Source organism: Phacochoerus africanus, chromosome 5 (assembly GCF_016906955.1).
Source record: "Phacochoerus africanus isolate WHEZ1 chromosome 5, ROS_Pafr_v1, whole genome shotgun sequence".
In the NCBI taxonomy this organism is placed as follows: Eukaryota; Metazoa; Chordata; class Mammalia; order Artiodactyla; family Suidae; genus Phacochoerus; species Phacochoerus africanus.
Genome location: NC_062548.1, coordinates 116,394,115 through 116,420,182, shown reverse-complemented (window position 1 = coordinate 116,420,182; position 26,068 = coordinate 116,394,115). Strand labels below are relative to the sequence as shown.

Below are 26,068 nucleotides of genomic sequence, written 5' to 3'. Positions count from 1 at the left end.
GGCGCGGGGGAGAGGAGGTGAGGCAACCCTGTCGCGCCCTGGCCCCGCCCCTTACGTTTCCGGCCCCGCCCCTCACGCCGCCAGCTGCCTGCGCCGCCGCAGTTCCCCGCCGCCCATCGCGCCTGGGCTCTTGCGCTTTCCACACCGCTCTTGCTCCAGACACCGGCGCGGTTGGCCACGTGGACCGACTCCGGGCGCGCCATCCTCACGTGGTTCCAGCATCGGCTGGGGCTTGCTGCGCTTCCCGCTTGTCTGTATTCATCCCCGCCTCTGAGCTCCGTTCCCATGGCGGCCCTGGTGTTGGAGGACGGGTCGGTCCTGCGGGGCCAGCCTTTTGGGGCTGCTGTGTCGACTGCCGGGGAAGTGGGTAAGCAAGTTCGGGCCGGCTGCCAACCTCATCCCACTCTGCTGCCCTTTTCTGCCCAACCTGCCCTGCCCAGACCCCGCCATTTTCCCGCCTGCACACTCCGTACCCCGCCTTTTACCAGCCTAGCTCCTTTTATCCCTCACGGTCGAGGCAGCCTGCGCTGGGGCGCTCTCATCGCGCGGGGCAGTGCTCCGAAGGGTGGCCCGCCTGAGCCCCAGTCTTGCATCTTTCTTACAGTGTTTCAAACCGGTATGGTCGGCTACCCTGAGGCTCTCACAGACCCTTCCTACAAAGCACAGATCTTAGTGCTGACATATCCTCTGATCGGTAACTACGGCATCCCCCCAGATGAAATGGATGAGTTCGGGCTCAGCAAGGTAGCCGCACCCAATGCTTTCTCTACATTCCTTTTCAAACAGTAATTATTAACTGTTAGTGAAGTGAAGACACTGACATTCCTCTTGGCATCCTGGAGAAAACAGATGCACACCGAAGTAATAGCCAAGCGCTATGAAAGGCGTGTTAGTTTCCTTGAGAAGCTTAGAGTGCTGGAGACCAAGCCAAAGTCTTGGCTCTGGTAAGGAACCAGTGAGGATTGTTTGGCAGCAGATCGGTGTGATGGGAGTCTGCTTTAAGAGTATGTAAATTGGCGTTTTCTTGTGGCACAGTGGGTTAGGGATCTGGCATGGTCGCTGCTGTGGTCCCTGGCTTGGGTCCCTGCCTCCCCCCCCCCAACTTCCATATGCCTCAGGTGGGGATAAAACAAAAGAGTACAGAAACTAACTGGAAAGAGCCTGGAAACTAGGGCCACACCCTTCTCAGTGATGGCAGGTTCCAGTTCACCTGCCAAAATCCATGAGGTTGATCAGCATCTTCTAAACCTGCTTTCCTTACCTTACCTCATTTTTTTACCACTTCTCAGTAGAGTTATTAAATCTAGATAAGAAAACAGCTTCTTCCAGTGAGATTTCTCCTGTTCCTCCTCTGGAATTTGGTAACTAAGTTGCCGTCTGAGAGTACAAGTAATAAAAAAAAAACCAAAACCACAAGTTTTTTGTAGAGTCACCATAGCGCAGCAGCAGTAGTCTTCAACACTCATTTTTTTTTTTTTGTCCTGATTCTAGGCATACTGAGCCTTTAGTTCTTGTTTTTGCCTTTTAGGCCCGCACTTGCGGCCTATGGACGTTCCCAGGCTAGGGGTCCAACCAGAGCTACAGCTGCCGGCCTACACCACAGCCACAGCAACGTGGGATCCATGCCGCGTCTGTGACCTACACCACAGCTCGAGGCAACGCCAGATCCTTAACCTAGGGATCAACCCGCATCCTCATGGATCTTAGTCGGCTTCGTTAACTGCTGAGCCTTTAATTCTTAATATGCCTTCCCAGTCACCCTGACACTTGGGAGAGGAAACTCTAGGTTAAGGGGCACTCTTGTTATTCCCAGAAGGGCCATTCCTCATCACAAACCTATAAACTCACTACATTCTAGTTTATAATGCTGTCAACTTAAAAAATGTGCACAATTTAAAAGTTAAGAGTTAGGTTTTATTTGGGGCAAAATGAGGACTAGAGCCCTGGAGGCAGCATTTCAGAGAGCTCTGAAAAACCTCTCCAAAGAGGCAGAGGGAGATGTCAGGATATATATGATTTTGGTGAAGGGGGAGGAACATGCAGCCATGCCCGCATTTTCACAGAAGTTTGCTGCTGGTCTCAAGGAGCAGATGTCACCATGAAGGATTTTAATGCTTTTCTAGATGCGAGGAGATGCAAGAATTGGGCTCATAAAAATCTCCTGAAAATATCTAACGATCTGAAGACCTGTTCTGCCAGTTTTCCCAGAGCACAGAGAGCCTCCCTCCTGATCTCCACCCCAAGCTCCCTTCGGGGGTGGTGAGGGTCGGCAGCTGCAGTGGCTCCTGATTCAGTCCACGTAGAGGCAGATGGCAAGTGCCATCTCCAGTTCACAGGGCTCCCCCATGGTCATAAATTCGCCATAGTGCTGGGAAGCGTTTCATGACCATCTCATCCCACGGTGCTAGGAATGCTCATTCCCAGGTTTGGTGAAGATCTCCTTGTGGCCATTCAATGTGCTGTTACTGGACTGGGCCTTTTTTTTTTTTTTTTTCCCTGTCTTTTGTCATTTTAGGACTGAACCCGTGGCATGTGGAGGTTCCCAGGCTAGGGGTCAAATCAGAGCTGTAGCCACCGGCCTTCCCCACAGCCACAGCCGCAGCAGCGTAGGATCCGAGCTGCATCTGCGACCTCCACCATAGCTCACGGCAACGTCGGATCTTTAACCCACTGAACGAGGCCAGGGATTGAACTCACATCCTCATGGATACTAGTCAGCTTCGCTAACCGCTGAGCCACTGCGGGAACTACTGGACTAGGCCTTATTAACAGTAGCCAAAAGTCTCCGAACCACCTGTTTTACTAGTCTGTTAGGGTCCAGGAAAACATTCCCTCTTATTGCATCTTCCCATATCTAGAGTTACGCTGTTCCAGTCACTGATCTGGCAAAGGATTGTATATTTGATCGACTGCTTCAAGACACCTGGTCATCATTGTTATTTTGTGTGTGTGGAGGCTCAGTCACACATTTGGTAAAACAAGAAACACTAATCTTGTAACACAGGCAAAACACAAACAAGGTAGCTAATAACATCAGTAGAGGTATGGGTAAATATTTAAGCCGAGAGCTTCCGATGCCAAACCAGTTTTAGAAGATGTTGTCGAGACTAGGGAGTGGGTCACCTAAAGCAGCATGGGACCTCAGAGTTCAGTAGGCCAGTAGCCTGCTGTTAACCACAGAAATCCATCCCACAATGGTGGGAGGCTCCCTTCTAATCGACAGGAGGTTACAGTGTTTGAGCCTTAGCTCATTGTTCTGAGTTTGAGTGAGCCTAAAAGAAAATTTGTATTTATGGTCAGGGTCCGAGCAGGAACTATTAATTGGTCAGGTGAGAAAATCTCACCGAGTAATAAAATCCTAAGGGTTATCCAGTCAGAGCCTCAGAGAGGAGAAATCCACCAGGGAAACCCAGAGGTACCAGGCACAGGGAATTGGCCACAAACACAACAACTGGATTGACTTCTAAAATTAGCATAGGATTGTTTTCCTGATGGAAAAACATTTGATTCATATGCAAAAGTTCAAGAAGTCAAGAAAACAAATCACTGTACAAGTCAGGTCTGGCATCGTGGGCCAGCTGTCTGCTTCTCATGTCATCTTCTCATCCTGGTGTAGTTTCTCCTCCACATGAGCATTGTTTTAAGATGATTTTGAGGTCAGCAGTCCTCTCTATAGACCCGTCCAGTGCAGGGGCCTTTTTTTAAGTGGGAAATATGAATCTAAGAGTCAGTTCCCTTTAGTTTTGCTGCACATGAGCTAGTTAAGGGTACCTGGTGAGGGCCTTTCCATCTGGCTTGGAAACAGTGCTTTAAATTGTATCTTTGCCAGTCTGCATCATCCCCCTGGTTGTGGGCCCTGGGGCATCTGATCTTTGTCCAAAAGTAGATTACTGAGATAAACTTTGGAGACACGTTTAGAATGTCCTTTTAGAAACCCAGTTAAACTTTGCAACAATATAACTTGATGCAAAAAAACTATCTGGGGCGAGTTCCCGTCTTGTCGCAGTGGAAACGACTCCGACTGAGAACCATGAGGTTGCTGGTTCAATACCTGGCCTTGTTCAGTGGGTCAAGGATCTGGCATTGCCGTGAACTGTGGTGTAGGTCGCAGATGCAGTTGGGATCTGGTGTTGCTGTGGCTGTGGCGTAGGCCGGCAGCAACAGCTCCAATTAGACCCCTAGCCTGGGAACCTCCATATGCTGTGGGTGTGGCCCTAAAAAGACAAAAGACAAAAAAAAGAAACTATCTGGGGAGTTAGTCTTAGTGAATACAGACCTCAATTAACACAATTAGATTAGCAGATGTCCATTGAACCTCTTTCCAAAATGCACTATCTTGGTCAATTTATGTCAGTCTTCAGATTGGTCAACTCTAGACACAATGTCAAAATTGAGGTGATGCACTGGCAAGATCGAGGCCCCGACAGAACCAAGGAGGGAGGGTAGGGCTCCTGGAGCCACCAGCCCTCCACAGATGCTTTTGTGGCACGTGTGCTGTCAGTGCACTTGCTCGTGTGCGGATTAGTCCGCCTAGCCATGGAGGTTCTGCCAGACTAGCCTTCAGATCGCTCAAGAACAGCCTCAACATCCTCCTGTCTTTGAACCTTCCATCATTAAGCAGGTGTAATTTATGCCACTTCCTCCCACATAATCTGTTTCTCTAGTTATTGTACATTTATCTATTGAGTCACAAATGTGGGTTACCTGTTACTCCCCTCTGGGGGAGGGGAGCTCTAACCATGCCTAGTACTGTACCCTGAACCTTTATTCTTACTCGATAAGGCTTTGTGCCCCTATCTCTTTGACAGGGCTTTGATCACACTCTGGGGCTATGATCTTGTTCCTCTGTGTTACCTTGTTACTTTTCAGGTTCCCTAAGTAGCACATCAACCTCCCCTAAGTAGCAAATCAGCATCTCAAAGACAGGGGCTTTGTCTTTTCTGCTGCTCCTGCTCCTCCCTCAGCATCGGTTTTGATACCTGGCACAAGCGGGCCCTCAGTAGACACAGGCTGACTGCTCTCCTGTATCAGGCGCCTTGCTCCCTGGTTCATGGTTCTCTGATGAAGACACATGGACACATTGATAATACAATGTAAATAACGAGACCAGTGGCGATAAAGGGAGCTTCAGTGAGCTCTGAGGAGGAGGAGGCACAAGCTGCAGTGGTGGAAAGTGGGGGTGACTTCACAGAAAAGGGGGTAGAAGAAAAGGACGGGAGAAGGAAAATGCTATTTCAACTAGGAATCAGGCGTCTGGGCCCATGTGTTCAGTGTTTCGTGAGGGAGGCAGCACCGCTGCTAAAAGGTAAGAGCATGAGGTACTTGGCGAGTTAGAGGAATGACGGGTCATTCCGTGTGGCCGAAGCACAGGGTCCGTGGCCAAACAGTGGGAAAAGATGACACCAGGAGGGTGTGTGGCCCTGGGCTCCTCACAGTCTCTTCCTTCCCTTGACAGTGGTTTGAATCCTCGGGGATCCACGTGGCAGGACTGGTGGTGGGAGAGTGCTGCCCCACGCCCAGCCACTGGAGTGCCGCCTGCACCCTGCATGAGTGGCTGCAACAGCATGGCATACCTGGCCTGCAAGGTATGGTGCCAGCACAGGTGCCTGGATAGAAAGACTCAAGAGAAGGTCAACTGTGGACACTTGGGACTTGAGTCCAGCCTTGTGGTGCAATGTACCTGATTTGAAAGGTTTAGGGGGCTGGGGCTGTGGGAAGGAACTGAGCTTTCGCTCGGATGGGAAACTTCAAAACTGTAAAAGGAGAGAGGGAGTTCCCTTGTGGCGCAGCGGGTAAAGGATCTGGTGTTGTCACTGCAGCAGCTTGGGTTGCTGCTGTGGCGCAGGGTCGATCCCTGGCCCAGGAACTTCTCCATGGTGCGGGCATGGCCAGAAAAAGAAAATAAAATGAAATAAAAGGAGAGAATGGGGGTAATGAATCCCCAGCCTCTGTAATCATCAACTCAGGGCTGAGTTTATTGCATCATAACTACAACCACTCACAGGTTATATTGAAGCAAATCTCAGACATAATATCATTTCATCCACTAATAGCCCAATAGTTATGAAAAAAAATCCTTATAAAGACGTAATCACTCTAACATTACCACACCCTTAAAAAATTAACAGCAGTTCCTTAATATCAAATATTCAGGGAGTGTTTAAAATTTCCTCAACTTTATGATTTTTTTTTTAACTGTTGATTTGAATCTGGGATATGTCTGCATTTGGTTGTTATGTCCCTTTAATCTGTGAACCTTTTAACCCCTTTGGCACAGTCGATTTTCCTTTAGTGTATCCAGTCTGCTTTTTTTTTTTTTTTGTCTTTTGTCTTTTTAGGGCCACATCCTCGGCATATGGAAGTTCCCAAGCTAGGGGTCGAATCGGAGCTCCAGCCACCAGCCTACACCACAACCACAGCAACGCGGGATCCAAGCTGCGTCTGCAACCTACACCACAGGTCACGGCAACACGGGATCCTTAACCCACTGAGTGAGGCCAGGGATCAAACCCACAACCTCCTGGTTCCTAGTCGGATTCATTTCCACTGCACCACAAGGGGAACTCCCACGGTCTGCATTTTATTTGTCACGTTCCCGTGTTGTTATTTAGCTATTCTTTTGCCCTTGGTTTTGCTTTCTATAAGCAGTTCTGGAGTCGTGGTTCAGGTGCAGATGTGATATTTGAGGGCCAGAGTACCCGAGGGTGGTGGACCTCTAGCCCGGGACGTTGCTGCCCCTGGAACAGCTGCATGTGACTCAGGGCTCTGGAAGGGAAGCCCTCACCTCCTCCGAGCGTGCTCTCTTGACAGGAGTGGACACTCGGGAGCTGACTAAGAAGTTGCGAGAGCAGGGGTCTCTGCTGGGAAAGCTGGTCCAGGATGGAACGGAGCCTTCCACCCTGCCGTTCTTGGACCCCAATGCCCGCCCCCTGGTGCCGGAGGTCTCCGTTAAGGTACAGAGGTAGAGTCGGAGAGGATTCCAAGCTGCGGCACAGTGGTTATATTCTGCCCCTACTGGGGGTGAACGCTTGAGGGAGACTCCGCAGAGGCCTCGAAGGTGAAGGGAGGTTGGTGTGTGCGTGTTATGGCTGCTAATCACAGCTGGCAACCACTGCCTTTATTCCGCTTGCCCTCAGGTTCCGCGGGTATTCAATGCGGGGGGTGCCCCTCGGATCCTCGCTTTGGACTGTGGCCTCAAGTATAATCAGATCCGATGCTTGTGCCGGCGTGGGGCGGAGGTCACCGTGGTCCCCTGGGACCACGCCTTAGACAGTCAGGGTGAGTAGCTGGGGTCTGCACAGGACCACAGACAAGCAGCACAGGTGGAAACCCTGGCCCTTGATCCAGCTGCTAAAAGTCCACGTGAGCGGCAGGGAAGAAGGCGGAGATAAGGGCTTTCGTTCTAATGTTGTGTCTCTCTGGCCGAACTACGGTTTCGACATCATCTTTTCTGCCCACTCCAGCGTATGAGGGTCTCTTCCTGAGTAATGGTCCCGGGGACCCCGCCTCCTATCCCAGCGTGGTATCTGCACTGAGCCGTGTCTTATCGGAACCTAACCCACGACCTGTCTTCGGGATCTGTCTGGGACACCAGCTGTTGGCTTTAGCCATCGGGGCCAAGACTTACAAGATGAGGTGGGACTTGTGGGGAGAGGAAGGGCCCACACCGCTGACCTGAGGGGCGGGGAGTCTTGGGAATGGGAGTGGACGGGTGTTTATTCGCTCCTGTTATTGAAACAGGAGTGGGGGTTGGAGAGAGTTGTGACATCAGCCAGAGCTGGGTTGGGTACAGTCGTGATGGGGCGGGTGCCAGGGGCCCGTGACTCTGTACGTTTCCATCTCCAGATACGGGAACCGAGGCCATAACCAGCCATGCTTGCTGGTGGGCTCTGGGCGCTGCTTTCTAACATCCCAGAACCACGGGTTTGCGGTGGAAACGGACTCACTGCCAGCCAGCTGGCTTCCTCTCTTCACCAATGCCAATGACCGCTCCAATGAAGGCATTGTCCACGACAGCCTGCCCTTCTTCAGGTGAGCCTGGGTGGTTCTGGGCACGGTGACTGGATCCGTACAGCTGTGAAGCCCCCTGGGGCTTGAAGATGAGGAAGTAACAGCACAGCGGTGGGCCCCAGTCAGGCATCCTTACCTGCTTCCGAGGCTGCCAACAGTGATGGCAGCTTTCGTGACCCACTCTCTCCCACAGTGTCCAGTTTCACCCAGAGCACCAAGCTGGCCCTTCAGATATGGAACTTCTTTTTGATATTTTTCTGGAGACTGTGAAAGAAGCCACAGCTGGAAACCCTGGGGGCCAGACAGGTAAGCCCTCGAGTAGAACTGGGTTATGGAACAAAGAAGAGGCTCCAGGATAAGCCTTCGATAGACATGCCTTGAGAAGCTGATAGATGTTTGAGAGGTTAAGGGGGAGGGGTGGGAAGGCAATCAAGCTAAGACGATTCATTTATTTATTTATTTTTATTCATATGTATTTTTTTGTCTTTTTAGGGCGGCTCCTGCGGCATATGGAGGTTCACAGGCTAGGGGTCGAATATGAGCTGCATCTGCAACCTACACCACAGCTCACGGCAATGCCAGATCCTTAACCCGTCGAACGAGGGCAGGGATCGAACTCACATCCTCATGGGTACTAGTCAGGTTCATTACTGCTGAGCCACAAATGGGAACTCCCAGGGGATTCATTTGTACTTCTTCTATTCAAAGGAAGTGCAGAGACACAAGTCCTGTTTTTGGTCCTGCCTCTGCCACTCATTGGAGGCATGACTTGTTCTGGATTCTTCTCTAAAGTGAGGGGTTTAGGCCTTCCCCTCGTGGCTTAGTGGTTAACGAATCCGACTAGGAGCCATGAGGTTGCGAGTTTGATCCCTGGCCTTGCTCAGTGGGTTAAGGATCCGGCGTTGCCGTGAGCTGTGGCGTAGGTCGCAGATGCGGCTCGGATCCCGTGTGGCTGTGGCTGTGGCTGTGGTGTAGGCCAGCGGCTACAGCTCCGACTGGACCCCTAGCCTGGGAATCTCCATATGCTGTGGGATTGGCCCTGGAAAAGGCAAAAAGACCAAAAAAAAAAAAGTGAAAAAAATAAAGCGAGGGGTTTAATCTAGGCAATCTCCTGGGTCTCCCTCAGCTCTAACATTCTGTGACATTCTCTGCCTCCACAGTTCGAGAGCGGCTGGCTGAGCGCCTCTGTCTCCCTGGGCTTCCCACCCCCGGCTCTGGGCTTCCCCCGCCACGAAAGGTTCTGATTCTGGGCTCAGGGGGCCTCTCCATTGGCCAGGCTGGAGAGTTTGACTACTCAGGCTCTCAGGTAAGGCACCTCTGGGTGTGTAGCCCTCAGCAGGGGCGGGGGCCGAGGCGGGAAATGGGTGGTAGGAAGTGAGCCGGGAGATCTGGGGAATGTTTGGAGAGGGGAGGTGGTGAGGAGCAGAGGTCTCAGGTATTAGGGACGGAGAGTCCAGGGAGGGGAGAGGAGGCAGAGGGACGCTGGCCTAAGACTGAAAATCTGGCTTAGGCAGTGGCGGCTGAGGGGCCATTTTTGTCCCCTAGGCGATCAAGGCCCTGAAGGAAGAGAACATCCAGACGCTGCTGATCAACCCCAACATCGCCACGGTGCAGACCTCGCAGGGCCTGGCCGACAAAGTCTACTTCCTTCCCATAACCCCTCACTACGTGACCCAGGTGGGCCTGGGCTGAGGCAGGGGACCCGTGTGGCGGGGGGGGGGGGGGGTTTCTCAGCTTCTTTGATCCGCTGCCCTGCCCCTGCCCCGGTCTTCCTGCCTGTAATTCCTCTCTCCTCCATCAGGTGATACGTAACGAGCGCCCAGATGGTGTGTTGCTGACGTTCGGGGGCCAGACAGCTCTGAACTGCGGCGTGGAGCTGACCAAGGCCGGGGTGCTCGCTCGGTACGGGGTCCGGGTCCTGGGCACGCCCGTGGAGACCATTGAGCTGACCGAGGATCGGCGTGCCTTTGCCTCCAGGATGGCAGAGATCGGAGAGCACGTGGCCCCCAGTGAGGCGGCCAGTTCTCTGGAGCAGGTGCGAGGGGTGGTTGGGGCAGACAGGTGTCGTTTTCTTGACCTCGGCTCTTCTCCAGGGCCAGGAACCCTCTGCGCGGCACACAGTCAGGGCCTGATCTCTCTGTTCATCTCTGCCCATTGCAGGCCCAGGCCGCTGCCGAGAGACTGGGGTACCCTGTGCTGGTGCGTGCAGCCTTTGCCCTGGGCGGTCTGGGCTCCGGCTTTGCCTCTAACAAAGAGGAGCTCTCTGCGCTGGTGGCCCCAGCTTTTGCCCACACCAGCCAGGTGCTGGTAGACAAGTCCCTAAAAGGCTGGAAGGAGATTGAGTATGAGGTGGTGAGAGACGCCTATGGCAACTGTGTCACGGTGAGTGATGGGGGCGGAGGAGGCCTGGAGGCGGGGGCAGCATCAGGCAGCGTAGACGGTCCTAAGAGCTGGAGCCAGGGCTGAGATCTCTGAGAGCTGAGTGTACCCTGGGATGCAGCCTCCTGCCTCTCCTGAGTGCCTTTAGCAGTGACCTGGTCCATGGGACCCTCCCTTGGCAGGTGTGTAACATGGAGAACCTAGATCCACTGGGCATCCACACTGGGGAGTCTATAGTGGTGGCTCCAAGCCAGACGCTGAATGACAGGGAGTACCAGCTCCTGCGGCAGACGGCCATCAAGGTGACTCAGCACCTCGGAATCGTCGGCGAGTGCAACGTGCAGTATGCCCTGAACCCTGAATCTGAGCAGGTGCGACTTCAGGCCATGGAGCCGAGAACTCCAGCTGTGGGACCTCCCGCTAGGTCCCACAGCTGGAGTTCTCGGCTCCATGGCCTGGCGTAGAAGCTGGGATTATCTTTGGTAGGGGTGGGTCTCGGGTTGGGGGGGTACAGCTTTTTTTTTCCTGCTTTTCTGCGTCCTCTACCAGGCAGGCCTTTCCGGCCAGTTACCTGGTCACTCTCCGTTCTCTCTCTCTCTGCAGTATTACATCATCGAGGTGAATGCCAGGCTCTCCCGCAGCTCTGCCCTGGCCAGTAAGGCCACGGGCTATCCACTGGCCTATGTGGCAGCCAAGCTGGCTTTGGGCATCCCTCTGCCTGAGCTCAGGTACCGGGGCTGGGGAGAGGTCAGGGAGGGGAGGTGGGCGGGGAGCCGAAGAAAACATTTGCGGGACGGGGAATCAGAAGAGGACATCGGCCTGGATGTGAGGGACGGGGAGAATCAGCTGGAAGCTCACCACTTACGTCTCCTGCTCTGTTCCTCTGCCCCCCGCCCCCCCCCCACACCTGATGGCTGCCAGGAACTCGGTGACGGGGGGAACAGCAGCCTTTGAACCCAGTCTGGATTATTGTGTGGTGAAGATTCCTCGCTGGGACCTCAGCAAGTTCCTCCGCGTCAGCACGAAGATCGGGAGCTGCATGAAGAGCGTAGGTGAGAGGCACGCCGCAGACCCCCTCGCGGGGTCCCCCCACAGGACCTCAGAAATGAGCCAGTTCCCTGGCAGGGCCTTCCAGCGCCTGTGTGAGCAGCTTCTTGGGAACACGGTTTCTCAGAGCGCGAAACAGGGCCGTTTCCAGCGAAGAGAGCAGTCCTCCCAGGGTGGGGAGCAGAGGCGTCTGGCGAGCTGTGTCAGAATACACTTGCCACCTCCACTCCCCAGATGGTACCCGGGATGGGGTGGTAGCCATCAGACGCACTTGACAAATGAGTAAGCAGGTGCCCACAGAGGAAAGTGATGTGGCTGAGGAGAGAGAGGGCAGAGCCAAGGCGTGAAAACTAGCCAAGAAGCACGGTGCCTCTTCCTCTGTTAACGCGACGCTGCCTGTCGTGGGTGAGACCGGTTCCATGAAACTCCACCCACAGCACACATGGCATTTTGCCCGTGGCCTCATCACCAGGCTGCGAGTGCCAGTGACGGTTTGTTCTCCATGCCAGTTTAAATACCGATGCTTCGGGGAAAGGACGACCGCTGTTTTCCTGTGAAAGCTTCCAAGTCCAGGTCAGCGCAGTGGCAGCCAAGCCGAGCGTGTCTCCTTCTCCGGGCACGTCCTGCTGCGGTCACGAAATGAATTGTTTATTAAGTGTTTTTTAATACGGCATTTAAGATCAGAGCAGGACATCAGAAACCTTTGCGTAAAAAACGAGGACATTGAGCAGTGACCCACGGATGGGTGTGACGGTCAGCCTCCAAGCAGCGGTAGAGCAGGCTGGGCCTGAGGCAATGTGGCCTTACAGTGACCCCTGCCGTTGCCTTCGTTTGGCCTCCAAAACATTTCCACTCAAATGAATATGTGCACGCACCAACTTGCCACCAGCCAAGGATAATAGCATTTCATTGTGCTCCAAATTTCCATTAAGAGCAACAGTAGCCTTTAACGATGGAAGTCTAAGCTCACATATTATTCCAGAATTTTTAGAACTTTTAAAAGACTGCCAAGTTGTTCCTTCTGGAGATGAATTTCTGTTATATGAAAATTATAATAAACATGGGAATGAAGCCATAAATTGGAGCTAAAAGAAGTGGATTGAAACTAGGACAACCAAAGATTGATTCCTAGAAGAGACATTTAAGTCTTTCCATCTCCTTGAGTATTCTTGGAATGTGATCTTCTTTGGTAACTTTTTGTAACTTTTATTATTCAAGATACATGAATCATTGAGAAATTAGAAAAGATAACTTAACTAGAAAAGAGTAATCACCTGTTATCTTTTCACATAGAATAGTTTGAGGATATGACTCCATAATTTTTTAGGCTTGCATGAATGAGTGTATTGGGTTTCTCTTTCACCCAAGGGTCACACCCGCAGCATATGGAGGTTCCCAGGCTAGGGGTTGAATCGGAGCTACAGCTGCCGGCCTGTACCATAGCCACAGCCACGCCAGATCCGAGCCACATCTGCGACCTACACCACAGCTCATGGCAACACCGGATCCTTAACCCACTGAGCGATGCCAGGGATCAGACCCGCAAACTCATGGTTCCTAGTCAGATTCGTCTCTGCTGTGCCACAATGGGAACTCCAGTAAAACCTTTTATAATGCAACCACATTACGGAGGAATTGAACAAAAGCACTCATGATCTGCTTCCTTAGCACTAGTGTTAATATCTTGATATTTTTAAAAAATGTTTAAAAGAAATAAGTACTAGGATTGTAAACAGATAAATATGATTGGTAAGAAACACCTGAAGATCACAGGGTAAATTGTCAGAGGACGTGAACAGAACCTTACAGAAGAGGAAATCAATAAGCAGGCTCGAGAGTGGGAGAAGTCCCCTCTTACTGTTAAATAGAAATCAGTTAAAATGAGAATTATTTTGGCTTATTAGCAAACATCGTTTGAAATGCTTATACACACTTCTTAGAAGATGGACTAAATGTCTGCTTTGTATTGTAAAGCGCAAACCTTTATAAAGCCACTAATACTTGCCAAGGGCCAGAAATCTTATCTTAACCTCTTACTCATGCACGTCTGGAAATGTATCCTACGGAGATAACCTAAAGCGTAGAAAACATCACAGCCTCACAAAGCACGAGCACTTCAAAGCTCAGTGTTCTCGAGTAAGCCAACAGTTAGATCGCGGTCAGTCTGCAGGAGTTAAACTGTTGGTAGTGAAGTCGCGTGGCGATGTGGGAAGAGGCTCACGGTGGGGGAAGGAGCCGGGGGGAGTTGTATGTGGACTATAATCGTGTACAAAACATACATTTGAAAACAGCCCAGCAAGAAATACTTGGAAATGATAGTTGTAGGTGGGATAAGCTCTGGACGCATTCAGAGACTAATGGGGTCCTCTTTCTCTTGACCAGACTTTTCAAAAGTTTTAGAGGGTGAGCCAGATCCCCAGCTGGTGTCATCACAGTGTGCATAAAGCAAATACCTGGAGGACCCACCAGCGACCGGGCCACCGGGACAAACTGTGACATGTTCCGATAGCCACATGCCCACTTGAGGCATTTTAATTCCATTCCCCTAATAAACGGAAAACGTGAAAATGGTCGGGAGAAGCGCTGCAAGTGTAAGATTTCTCAATAACGAGAGAGGGACTTGCTTCGAGAACCTCCTCGAGGCCTGACTGTAAACGACAGACATTCTGGGCGGCGCGCCCCCTGCTCCCTCTGCCCTCTGGCCCTGAGCCCTTCCGTCGTGTCCTTGCAGGTGAAGTCATGGGCATCGGGCGTTCTTTTGAGGAGGCCTTCCAGAAGGCTCTGCGCATGGTGGATGAAAACTGCGTGGGCTTCGATCACACAGTCAAGCCCGTCAGTGACATGGTGAGTGGCTCCCCTCCCGCTGGCAGCACCCCCCAGATGGACCCTGCGGCTCTCTGTCCCCAGCCCCTGAGCTTGGGCCCCGCAGTTCTAGCCCCAGTCCCTCCTGGACATTTGCTCTTTCCACTTTGCTGAGAATTCCGTGATGTCATTTATCGCTGTGTGAGGCCGTATCATCAGGTCTGTCTTTACAGATGAGGAGACTGACGCTTAGCTTGTCTGCCCACGCCCCGCTAGGAGCTGGAGACGCCAACAGACAAGCGGATCTTTGTGGTGGCCGCTGCGCTGTGGGCTGGCTACTCGGTGGACCGCCTGTATGAGCTCACACGCATCGACCGCTGGTTCCTGCACCGAATGAAGCGGATCATAGCACACACCCAGCTGCTGGAGCAGCACCGTGGACAGCCTTTGCCCCCAGACCTGCTGCAGCAGGCCAAGCGCCTCGGCTTCTCAGACAAGCAGATTGCCCTCGCCGTTCTCAGGTCAGGGGCAGTGGGGAGGGTCCCAGGCTGAGAAACGCGGGGCAGAGAACCTTTGTACCAGCGAGGGGCCCCCGGATGGGAGGGAGAGCATGGGGAGCTTCGGAGGCCTCCGACCTTCAGCCCCGGGGATTTTCCTCTCTGATCCCTGCCTGGGGTCCGTCCCCCTCTACTCGGTCCCTACGCCACCCCCAGGGCCTATGTTTCCGACCCTTCTCCTTTAGCACAGAGCTGGCCGTTCGCAAGCTGCGTCAGGAACTGGGGATCTGCCCAGCGGTGAAACAGATTGACACGGTGGCAGCCGAGTGGCCAGCCCAGACCAATTACTTGTACCTGACCTACTGGGGCACCACCCATGACCTCACCTTTCGAACACCTCATGTCCTGGTCCTTGGCTCTGGCGTCTACCGTATCGGCTCCAGCGTGGAGTTTGACTGGTGTGCTGTGGGCTGCATCCGGCAGCTCCGAAAGGTCCAAGAGCTAGTTTTTCATACGATTTTCTCTGCTGTTCCAACCAGCTTCAGCAGCTCCCCTCCACCCGCCTGGGCCTCCCTAGTCATTGCCGCAGCCGACGTCTATCCCAGGGCTCTGGGCTTGGGGGGTCGGTCCTCTTAGGCCGTCTTGTGTCCCCCACGTGGCTGCTCTCCAACACGTTTGTATCCACTTCTCGGGCACCTACAGTGCCGGCCTTCCTTCCCTCCTGAGGCAGGTGTCTGGCCAGCGAGTTCCGAGGCGGCTGAGGCGGTACTCTCCGAAGCAGCGGCTCTGGCTTAGTTTCTCCGTGCTCTTCCTCCCACGCGGTTGCTAACTGTCCCCGTCCCTGTCGCAGATGGGGTATAAGACCATCATGGTGAACTACAACCCAGAGACGGTCAGCACCGACTATGACATGTGTGACCGACTCTACTTCGACGAGATCTCCTTTGAGGTGAGCGGGACGAGGGCTGCCCGTCGGCCTGGGTGGCCAGCCGCGCAGGCCTGGCCGGAGGACCCGAGGCTCTTTGGAACGCGTGGGGTTTGAGGGGAAGTGGGTGGAGGAGGAAGAGCAGGGAGCAGGAAGGCTCAGACCCCAGACCCTCCCCGTGGCTGCCACCTGCTTCTCCTGCCCTCTAGGTGGTGATGGACATCTATGAGCTGGAGAGCCCCGAAGGCGTGATCCTCTCCATGGGCGGCCAGCTGCCCAACAACATGGCCATGGCCTTGCATCGGCAGCAGTGCCGGGTGCTGGGCACCTCCCCGGAAGCCATCGACTCGGCTGAGAACCGTTTTAAGTTCTCCCGGCTCCTGGACACCATTGGTATCAGCCAGCCTCAGTGGAGGGAGCTCAGCGACCTGGAGGTGGGCTGGGGTCAGTGCTGGAGGCGGGAGGATGTCGTGGGTGAGTGTGACCAATCTAGCTAAGCTCCCTGTGCCCTTAGTCTGCTCGCCAGTTCTGCCAGACCGTGGGGTACCCGTGTGTCGTGCGCCCCTCCTATGTGCTGAGCGGGGCTGCTATGAATGTGGCCTACACCGACGGGGACCTGGAGCGCTTCCTGAGCAGTGCGGCAGCTGTCTCCAAGGAGCACCCCGTGGTCATCTCCAAGTTCATCCAGGAGGCCAAGGTGGGAGGCTGCAGACAGAGGGGTCCCGGAGGGCAGGCTCCCAGCCACGAGGCGACTTCCCTCTCTGGTCCTACAGAAATTCGTCGGCACGATGGGGCTGGGAAGGATGGGTTGTGCCAGGCTCTTAAAGGAAGGGAAGCGTCCTGCAGGAGCGAACGGGAAGAGAGGATGGGCCTGGCTCTGCATCACCTTGCCCTGTGCATCCTCCCCCCCACCCCGCTAGGAGATTGACGTGGATGCTGTGGCCTGCGATGGTGTGGTGGCAGCCATTGCCATCTCGGAACACGTGGAGAATGCAGGTGTGCATTCAGGTGATGCCACGCTGGTGACCCCGCCACAAGACATCACTGCCAAGACGCTGGAGCGGATCAAAGCCATCGTGCACGCCGTGGGTCAGGAGCTGCAAGTCACGGGACCCTTCAATCTGCAGCTCATTGCCAAGGTAGAAAGAGGGGGCTGAAGGAAGGGACCAAAAGGCCATGGTGCCTCCCGGTTCTGTGCTGGCCCTGGAGCTGAGGAGCCCTTCCTGGAGTAGGAGAGCTGGGGGGCAGGGGTCACGGTGTTGTCCCAGGCTGATGACCCGCAGAATGGTGAGTGGGGGGAGAGTCAGGTCACTGGGGTAGCGTGTCTAGCCCACCTGCAGGAGGTCTGACCAGTCCCTCTCTGCCCCAGGACGACCAGCTGAAAGTCATTGAATGCAACGTGCGTGTCTCTCGCTCCTTCCCCTTCGTCTCCAAGACACTGGGCGTGGACCTAGTAGCGCTGGCCACCCGGGTCATCATGGGGGAAGAAGTGGAGCCTGTGGGGCTCATGACGGGCTCTGGAGTCGTGGGGGTGAAGGTAAGGAGGACTGGAGCCCGAGGCTGGCACTCGGAGGCAAGGAGGCAAGTAGCGGGGGGCGTTCACCTACCGCGCAAGCTGTGTGTCAGTCGGCATGTCAACAGAGCACCTCCTGGGCCATCAGGGCAACAGGAAGGTCTCTGTCCCCTACGGGCTTCCGCTTCCACTCTAGTGATAGGAGGCAAGAGAGGTCAGGTCCAACAACAACAGCTTGTTTCTCAAACAGTGTGTGACAGGCCTGCACGGTAGAGAGAAAAACAAAATGCTAAGGAAGGGGTCCCTTCCCAAAGGGGTGACCTGGGAAGGCTCCAGAGAAGGGGGGGTGTTTGCACGGAGCTGGGGAGGAGGTCAGAATGTGAGATTTGCCAAGCCCGTCGAGGGGTCTTCCAAGGCCAGGGAATCGCCTCGTGGAAGCCGAGGGAAGGCGGAGCCCGGCTGGGAGTGGGAGCAGTGGCAGGGCAGGCTCCCCCTGCTGTTCGGAGCCGGGCCCCTCACGCCGGGCCTCTCCCACGTCCTGCCCCCTCAGGTGCCCCAGTTCTCGTTCTCCCGCCTGGCGGGGGCCGATGTGGTGCTGGGTGTGGAAATGACCAGCACCGGGGAGGTGGCCGGCTTTGGGGAGAGCCGCTGCGAGGCCTACCTCAAGGCCATGCTAAGCACCGGCTTCAAGATCCCCAAGAAGAACATCCTGCTGACCATTGGCAGCTACAAGGTACAGAGTCCAGGGGAGCCCCCCGAAGAGCTGGGGGCAGATGGCCTTGGCTGGGGCTGACCTTGGCTCAGGCCGGGGCCGACCTTGAGGTGGAAGACGGGAGAAACAAGCTCCTCCTCCTCCTGCTCAATGCAGAACAAAAGTGAGCTGCTTCCAACCGTGCGGCTGCTGGAGAGCCTGGGCTACAGCCTCTACGCCAGTCTGGGCACCGCCGACTTCTACACCGAGCACGGCGTCAAGGTACGGGGTGCCCCTGCCCGAGCCCACGCTGCCTGCCCTTCGCAGGTGTCAGAGCGCCCAGGAATGCTCTCCCCGTTCCCCTGCTTTGATTGTCATTGTACAAATCGTGCGTATCCCACGCAGAGCCGTAGAATATGCAGAAAAGCAAAGAGAGATCCCTGTGACCTCCCATCACTGTTTACGGGCCGGCATGTTTCCTTGGAGAATTTTCTCCATGTTCATGGGGTGGAGGCAGGGCTCATCCTGCTGAGTCCTCGGTAAACCGTAGTGTTCACTCTCTTTCCTGTCAAGACACATGCTTTGTTTGTAGCAAGCAGAGGTAGCCTGGTCCCCACCCTGCGAGTCCTCAGGTTCCTCCTTGTGGACCCTGGGCCCCCTCCCCTCCCTTCAGGCTGGCCTTCCCGGCCCCTGGCAGGCTCACATGTGGCCTGGCCTCCCCTTGTCTCTGGGCCACAGGTGACGGCCGTGGACTGGCACTTTGAAGAGGCGGTGGATGGCGAGTGCCCACCGCAGCGCAGCATCCTGGAGCAGCTCGCCGAGAAGAACTTCGAGCTGGTGATCAACCTGTCGATGCGCGGGGCCGGGGGCCGGCGTCTCTCGTCCTTCGTCACCAAGGGCTACCGCACCCGGCGTCTGGCCGCCGACTTCTCCGTGCCCCTCATCATCGATATCAAGTGCACCAAACTGTTTGTGGAGGTGACAGACCTGGGTGCCAAGAGGGGGCAGCCAGTGTCCGCAGGGAAGGGGGGAAGTGTGCATTCCCAGGGGCTGGGACCCCCTCGGGCTGCAGCAGCCACGCTGGTAATCAAGCTTCGTGGCTGCAGAGAGAGGAGGTGGGTACAGAGGCAGAAGTCTGGTTTACGGGGAAACCCAACCCCCATCTGCAACTCCCAGGCTGCCCTTACATCAAAGCTGCCCGTGGTTTGCATCTGCAGGCCCTGGGACAGATCGGGCCGGCCCCTCCTTTGAAGGTGCACGTTGACTGCATGACCTCCCAGAAGCTTGTGCGGCTGCCTGGTAAGTGCATCTCGTGGGAGGACCTGGCTTCCAGACACTGGAGCCGGCACAGACCCTGGGTGTGCTGAGAGATGGCCCTGGGCTGTAGACGGGGAGGCCCCAGAATCTCCCTTCCTCTGAGCTCTTGTATTCCTCCATCCATGACGCCCTTGACTGAGGAAGCTCACTGCCTCTCCCTTGGACCAGTGGCTGCCTATTTTCCTGCCACCCCCGTTTACCTCCTTGATGCCCCTGCATGGCTCTGCTGATCTTCTGCCCCCGTGTTCTCGCAGGACTGATTGACGTCCACGTGCACCTGCGGGAACCGGGGGGGACACACAAGGAGGACTTTGCCTCGGGCACAGCTGCTGCCCTGGCTGGAGGCGTCACCATGGTGTGTGCCATGCCCAACACCAGGCCCCCCGTCATCGACGCGCCTGCTCTGGCCCTGGCCCAGAAGGTGAGCCCTTGTTCTCCTGCTGCTTCGCAGTGACCCACGTGCCCCACTGGCCTCCCTGAGCCCTGCTCTCTCTGCCCCTCCCCAGCGGCCCACGCCACAGATGCCATGCTGGCATGGGTGCTGATGGGCCTGATCGCAAATGCACCCTCTACCCTCACAGCTGGCAGAGGCTGGCGCCCGCTGTGACTACACCTTGTTCCTCGGAGCCTCATCGGATAATGCTGGGACACTGGGCCCTGTGGCTGCGTCTGCTGCAGGGCTGAAGCTCTACCTCAATGAGACCTTCTCTGAGCTGCGGCTGGACAGTGTAGCCCAGTGGATGGAGGTAGGGGGGTGGGCAGGAGGGAGGAGGCAGCTGGCTGACACCCCCGGCTTGGGGCCCGCCCGGAGTGGGCCGGCAGCAGTGAGAGTCCGTGAGGGTGAGGGCTCTGCACGGTCCCTGACCACTCTCCCTGCACCCAGCACTTCGAGACGTGGCCATCCCACCTCCCCATCGTGGCCCACGCAGAGCGGCAGAGTGTCGCCGCCATCCTCATGGTGGCACAGCTGACCCAGCGCTCGGTGCACATCTGTCACGTGGCGCGGAAGGAGGAGGTAAGGGGACAGCCGAGGCACCTGTCGCTTTCCCCGTGACTCCAGGAGGTCAGGGTGGGCCTCAGGGGGAACCTGCGGCCGGCACCTCTGCATAGCCGCCCGTGGCTTTCCAGAGGGGCTGCTCCTGCGGGGACCTTGCAGGGTGAGGCCCAGAGGGAGGCTGTCTCGAGATCTCCGCATTCTCCCCCCAGATCCTGTTAATCAAAGCGGCAAAGGCGCGGGGGCTCCCGGTGACCTGTGAGGTGGCGCCGCACCATCTGTTCCTGAGCCGCGATGACCTGGAGCGCCTGGGGCCCGGGAAGGGGGAGGTTCGGCCGGAGCTCGGCTCCCGGCAGGACGTGGACGCCCTGTGGGAGAACATGGCCATCATTGACTGCTTCGCCTCGGACCACGGTGAGGGGCCCAGGATGTCCCCTCTGCCCGGCCTGGCTCGCGCCCCCGCTCTGGGGATCCCGGCGGGGACCCTTGGCCCCATGAGAACTGAGCCTTGATTCGGGCAGGACTCCAGCCTCTGAGGCAGGGCCAGGTCTGTGATAGGTGATGGATGAATATTTACTGAAAGAGTGAACGAGCAAAGGAGTAACGCTGTAAATGAGGGCGTTCCTGCGGCTCAGCAGTAAAGAAAGCAGCTAGTATCCACGAGGATGCGGTTTTGAGCACCGGCCTTGCTCAGGGGGTTGGGGATCTGGCGTTGCCATGAGCTATAATGTAGGTCGCAGATGCGGCTCAGATCCCACGTTTCTGTGGCTGTGGTGTAGGCCTGGTGGCTACAGCTCCAATTAGACCCCTAGTCTGGGAACCTCCATATGCCGTGGGAGCGGCCCAAGAAATGGCAAAAAGACCAAAAAAAAAAAAATCCCAAAAAATCGTGAAGGAGAAAATCTGGGTAAAAGCTGTGGGCCTCAGAAGATGGCAGCATCGGGGTGGGTAACGAGGCACCATCCTGGTGGCGTGTGTGACCTCCCAGCAGTGGAGGGTAATTAATGCTCTTTCTGCCAGCCCCCCACACCGTGGAGGAGAAGTGCGGGCCCCGGCCTCCCCCCGGCTTCCCGGGGCTGGAGACCATGCTGCCCCTGCTGCTGACGGCCGTGAGCGAGGGCCGGCTCAGCCTGGACGACCTGCTGCAGCGATTGCATCACAACCCTCGGCGCATCTTCCACCTGCCCCCCCAGGAGGACACCTACGTGGAGGTGTGGGGATGGGGGCGGGGGCTCTCCAGCCCTGGGAGCTGTTCCACGTGGCGGCCCCGGCGCAGCGTAACTCGTGACTCTGGCAGGTGGATCTGGAGCATGAATGGACAGTCCCCAGCCACATGCCCTTCTCCAAGGCCCACTGGACACCCTTTGAAGGGCAGAAGCTGAAGGGCACCGTGCGCCGTGTGGTCCTGCGAGGAGAGGTTGCCTATATCGACGGGCAGGTGCGTGTGTGGCCCGTGTCCAGGTCTGGTCATAGCCCCCTCGGCCCCGTTTTCCTCCCACCCCAGCTCGTCTACACAGTCTCAGTAGTCCTCCAGCTGCCCTGGGTGTGGGTGGATGCGGGTCCCCAGGGCGTTTTTCTGCTAGCTGGCTTCCGCACCTTTAGGATTCCCCGCCCGGCTCATGTGCCTGCTCCCGCCTTCTGTCCACAGGTGCTGGTGCCGCCTGGCTACGGGCAGGATGTTCGCAAGTGGCCTCAGGGAGCTGTTCCCCAGCTCACGCCTGCAGCCCCAGCCACCAGTGAGATAACCACGGTATCTGCACTGCTTCGGGCTGGTGGGGGTGTCGGGCGGTGCAGCCAGGGGCAGGGCCAGCAACAGAAACATCAGTGGTTCAGGGTGCGGAAGGTTCGTCACTTAACCCTCAAAATCCTGACCACCTGCCCCTCTATCTCCCACCCCCATTTACTGCAAAACGCAGAATTAGCTTTCAGTTTAGGAAGCTTTGCAGGAAACACATGCCCAGCCGGAGAGAGGTTGGGGGTCTGTCGGGGTCGGGGGGCAGTGGGTCCGCCCCTGTTGAGGGCAGCTCGGTGGGAGGGCGGGGCTAGGGGGGGCGCAATGGAGGTGGACAGGGAGCAGCTAGGCTATTCCTGGGGGGGATTGGACTTGAGGAGGGCTCGGGTCACTGCTCAGTGTTCTCTTTCCAGACCCCGGAAAGGCCCCGCCGGGGCATCCCAGTCCTTCCCGATGGCCGCTTCCACCTGCCACCCCGAATCCACCGAGCCTCTGACCCAGGTTTGCCAGGTAAGAAGAAGAGCCGGGGACGTGGAGGGTGGGGCTGCCTGGACTTGGAGATCCAGGCCCTCCCCTCCCAGCATCTCACCTTTGCCCACGGACCCTGTCCTTCCCGCCGCCCCCCATCCTCGTCTGACCCGCTGGCCACCCCCCTTGCCTAAATCAGCCCGCCCAGCACGAGGTAGGCATCCCACAGCTGCTTCTCACAGCCCTTTCTTGTTGTGGGCAGCTGTGTTCCTCCGCCCGGGAGCTGGGAGCCCACGGGGCAGCAGAGCGTGGGATAAATCCAGGTTGTTGGTTGGTGTGAGCCTGGCCGTTCCCCTTGCCAAGGATGCCTTTGCCAACCGGGCGGGGCCCGGGAGGGCACCACGGATCACACACAGCGGTCCCCATGGGCCGTCATGCATCTGTCCCGTGCCGCCGGTTCTTCCCGCCCTCCCCTAACCTGCTATAGCGACTGTGGTGTGAGTTGGTTTAACACAGACAGTGTGTGTGATGTGGCGTTCTGGGGACGCGGGGCTCTTCCCACACCTCAGCCACAGGCTTATCTGTCCTCTTGCCCTGTTTGCAGCTGAGGAGCCAAAGGAGAAGTCGTCCCGGAAGGCAGCCGAGCCAGGTAGCCTCCCCAGAATGCACACTCACCCTGGGCACTCTCTGGTCTGGCCTGCGGAGGAGGAGCGCTGACTGGCCTCTCTGCCCCGGCCTCTCTGCAGACCTGATGGGAACCCTTGATGGCACCTGCTATCTTCCACCACCAGTACCTAGACAGGCGTCACCCCAGAACCTGGGGGCCCCAGGCCTGCTGCACCCCCAGACCTCACCCCTGCTGCACTCTTTAGTGGGCCAGCACATCCTGTCCGTCCGGCAGTTCACCAAGGATCAGGTGCCTGGGGGAGAGAGGATGGGGACACCCCGAGCTCTGAGGACCTGGAGAGCTGGGGCTGGGAGCTCTGGGGCCACTGCCTTTCCAGCTGACTCAGGATCTTTCTTAGATGTCTCACCTGTTCAACGTGGCACACATGCTGCGTATGATGGTGCAGAAGGAGCGGAGCCTCGACATCCTCAAGGTCAGGGTCAAGGCTGTGGGCAGAGGTCCAGGCCCCCATCAGCAGGGCCGTGTGGTGGTCAGAGGGGCCTCCTTCTGCCGCCATAGGTCCCCCCACCCTGTGCGTGTCCACACCCTCCACAGCAGGCAGGTCTGCTGCTGGGACGTCCTGGGGCCCAAGGCGCCCCCCCCAGCCCCCCCTGCCATGTTCGCCCACCTCCCATCAGCACTTAGCAGACCTGGCCTGAGCACCAGCACACAGGCGGGCTAATCCAGGCACTTCGTCTGGGCCCTTGTCCTCGTGGGAGAGAGCTGAGCTATTTCCTTCCCCCAGAGAATGAATGTCTCATTCAGACACCTAACAATGGCTTTCTGGAGTCAGACCTCTGACTCAGAGTGACACAGGGGTGGAAATGTCAAAGCTACACCGGGGTCACGGGAGGTTTGGGGAAAGGGTTCTGGCAGCGCCCCTCATATGTAAGTTGGGGGGCAGGCGGCGGCTCCCCAGGTGAGCGCGCGCGGCGCGCACACGTGACTCCTGCCTCCCCAGGGGAAGGTGATGGCCTCCATGTTCTACGAGGTGAGCACGCGGACCAGCAGCTCCTTTGCAGCAGCCATGGCCCGGCTCGGGGGCGCCGTGCTCAGCTTCTCCGAAGCCACGTCCTCCGTCCAGAAGGGCGAATCCCTGGCGGACTCAGTGCAGACCATGAGCTGCTACGCCGACGTCGTGGTGCTGCGGCACCCCCAGCCCGGGGCGGTGGAGGTGAGCCGGCCTGTGCGCCGGGCCGGGCAGGATCCATCAGGCTGGGCCGGATGGGTGGGGACCCAGGAGGAGCGAGGACTGCGGCAGGGAGTGGGGGGCCACCGAGATACCGAAGCCCGGATTCTCCTTCCTCATCCGTGTGTTCACAGCTGGCAGCCAAGCACTGCCGGCGGCCAGTGATCAACGCCGGGGATGGGGTTGGAGAGCATCCCACCCAGGCCTTGCTGGACATCTTCACCATCCGGGAGGAGCTGGGCACGGTCAATGGCATGACGGTGAGGCTGGCGGCCTGCGGGGGAGGGTCTGGAGAGGGCAGCAGTTGGGAGGTAGCTTCTGCCCTCCAGGGCGTGGGGCATCGAGCAGGCCTGTATCCTGGTCCTGAGGCCGAAGGGGGTGGGGGTGTGCTCCGTCTCGGGGCCCTCTGGGTGACTGCCCCCCCGCCCCCCGCCGCCGCCCGCCCAGATCACCATGGTGGGGGACCTGAAGCACGGTCGCACGGTGCACTCGCTGGCCTGCCTGCTCACCCAGTACCGCGTCAGCCTGCGCTACGTGGCGCCGCCCAGCCTGCGCATGCCTCCCGACGTGCGGGCCTTCGTGGCCTCCCGCGGCACCAAGCAGGTCAGGCCCGGGAGGCCCTGGGGGACCTGGGCTGGGTGGTCTGCGGAGCCCAGCATTCACCCCGGCCGGGCCTCCCGCTCCAGGAGGAATTTGACAGCATTGAGGAGGCGCTGCCCGACACCGACGTGCTCTACATGACGCGAATCCAGAAGGAGCGCTTTGGCTCCGCCCAGGAGTACGAGGCTGTGAGTGTCGGGGCTGCAGCCGCTGGGCCTCCAGACCAGCAGCCGGGAAGGCCGGGCCCTGGGGGATGGGGGCTCGCAGCCACCCCTGCCCTGAGGGGCTGACGGGGCCCTGTCTACCCGCAGTGCTTTGGCCAGTTCATCCTCACTCCCCACATCATGACCCGGGCCAAGAAGAAGATGGTGGTGATGCACCCGATGCCCCGCGTCAATGAGATAAGGTGACACAGCATCAAAACTGAGGACACGCTTGGGGGCGGCGGGGCTGGCTCGGGGAGCACACGCCGTCCTGTTCAGGCCCTCTAGGGCTACATGGCACCTCTTCTCTTGCAGCGTGGAGGTGGACTCGGACCCCCGAGCAGCCTACTTCCGCCAGGCTGAGAACGGCATGTACATCCGCATGGCCCTGTTGGCCACCGTGCTGGGCCGCTTCTAGGGCCCGGCTCCTTAGCCTCTTTGCAGGCCCAGCTGCCCGGCACAGAATCCATTGCCCTCCACGGCAGCAGCGCACTTAGCAGATGCTCTGGGGCTTCCAGATAGGTCATGTGCTCACATGCACACACACACGCAGACCGTGCTTCAGGCACTGGACTGGACCGGAGCCTCTCGTGTCGGGGTGGGGCCTCAGATGCGGGGCCCAGTCTGCCCCGTCTCCCTTCCTGCGCCTCAAGTATGTACAGACTTTTCTTAATAAAACAGCTAAGCTGCCTCTGGTTCTTGCTTCCTTACATCTGTCCTGGCTTCAGCAGAGGATGCTAAGTGTAAGAGGCAGAGCTTTCTTCTAGAAAATGAGAACCCTTTCCCAAATACAAGAGCAGCCTCGCTGGGCAGCCTCACATTCTGGCCAGGGGAGCAGCTAGGCCCGGCATTTTCAGAGCTGTGACTCTGGGGTTCTTGGCAGGAGCAAGCTGGGCTCTTGCTGCTCTCTGAGGCCCGTACTACACTAATATGTACCCTGCTCTCCTTTCTCCATTAAGACGCATGAGTAAGAGGGGGGCTGAGCATTTGGGTGCTGACTGGTGAGGTTCATGACCCTGTGGGCCTTTTCTCTC

General features: G+C 57.0%; 1 protein-coding gene across 2 annotated transcripts; it reads left to right on the top strand.

Annotated features, from left to right (window-relative positions):
* The first annotated feature begins 79 nt into the window (after positions 1 to 79).
* Positions 80 to 25,725, top strand: CAD (carbamoyl-phosphate synthetase 2, aspartate transcarbamylase, and dihydroorotase). 2 transcript variants are annotated; one of them, XM_047782419.1, is made up of 44 exons: positions 83 to 367; positions 605 to 744; positions 5,456 to 5,585; positions 6,811 to 6,953; positions 7,137 to 7,278; positions 7,464 to 7,635; positions 7,846 to 8,031; positions 8,204 to 8,316; positions 9,171 to 9,316; positions 9,556 to 9,687; positions 9,812 to 10,045; positions 10,171 to 10,392; positions 10,572 to 10,760; positions 10,993 to 11,117; positions 11,311 to 11,441; positions 14,168 to 14,280; positions 14,515 to 14,759; positions 14,981 to 15,227; positions 15,586 to 15,684; positions 15,870 to 16,094; positions 16,175 to 16,357; positions 16,581 to 16,799; positions 17,030 to 17,197; positions 17,724 to 17,906; positions 18,042 to 18,146; positions 18,603 to 18,842; positions 19,082 to 19,163; positions 19,436 to 19,602; positions 19,763 to 19,927; positions 20,065 to 20,196; positions 20,388 to 20,589; positions 21,196 to 21,386; positions 21,473 to 21,613; positions 21,824 to 21,925; positions 22,321 to 22,417; positions 22,980 to 23,024; positions 23,122 to 23,291; positions 23,401 to 23,475; positions 24,004 to 24,216; positions 24,366 to 24,491; positions 24,679 to 24,834; positions 24,918 to 25,019; positions 25,143 to 25,237; positions 25,350 to 25,725. In XM_047782419.1, the coding sequence occupies exons 1-44, from the start codon at positions 286 to 288 to the stop codon at positions 25,450 to 25,452; spliced, it is 6,678 nt and encodes a 2,225-aa protein (XP_047638375.1). In that variant the 5' UTR covers positions 83 to 285; the 3' UTR covers positions 25,453 to 25,725. The 2 variants fall into 2 exon arrangements, with proteins under 2 accessions (XP_047638376.1, XP_047638375.1); XM_047782420.1 differs by lacking the exons at positions 23,122 to 23,291; positions 23,401 to 23,475; positions 24,004 to 24,216; ... (3 more) ...; positions 25,143 to 25,237; positions 25,350 to 25,725 and adding an exon at positions 22,638 to 22,698 and having other exon boundaries at positions 80 to 367.
* Positions 25,726 to 26,068: the final 343 nt, after the last annotated feature.

What these genes read in the sequence shown, in the direction of transcription:
- CAD (XM_047782419.1), top strand. Translation starts at nt 286, where the DNA reads ATGGCGGCCCTGGTGTTGGAGGACGGGTCGGTCCTGCGGGGCCAGCCT. An exon ending in GAAGCTTGTGCGGCTGCCTG is followed by an intron (nt 19,164 to 19,435) that starts GTAAGTGCATCT and finishes GTGTTCTCGCAG; the next exon opens with GACTGATTGACGTCCACGTG. An exon ending in TTGCCTATATCGACGGGCAG is followed by an intron (nt 21,614 to 21,823) that starts GTGCGTGTGTGG and finishes TTCTGTCCACAG; the next exon opens with GTGCTGGTGCCGCCTGGCTA.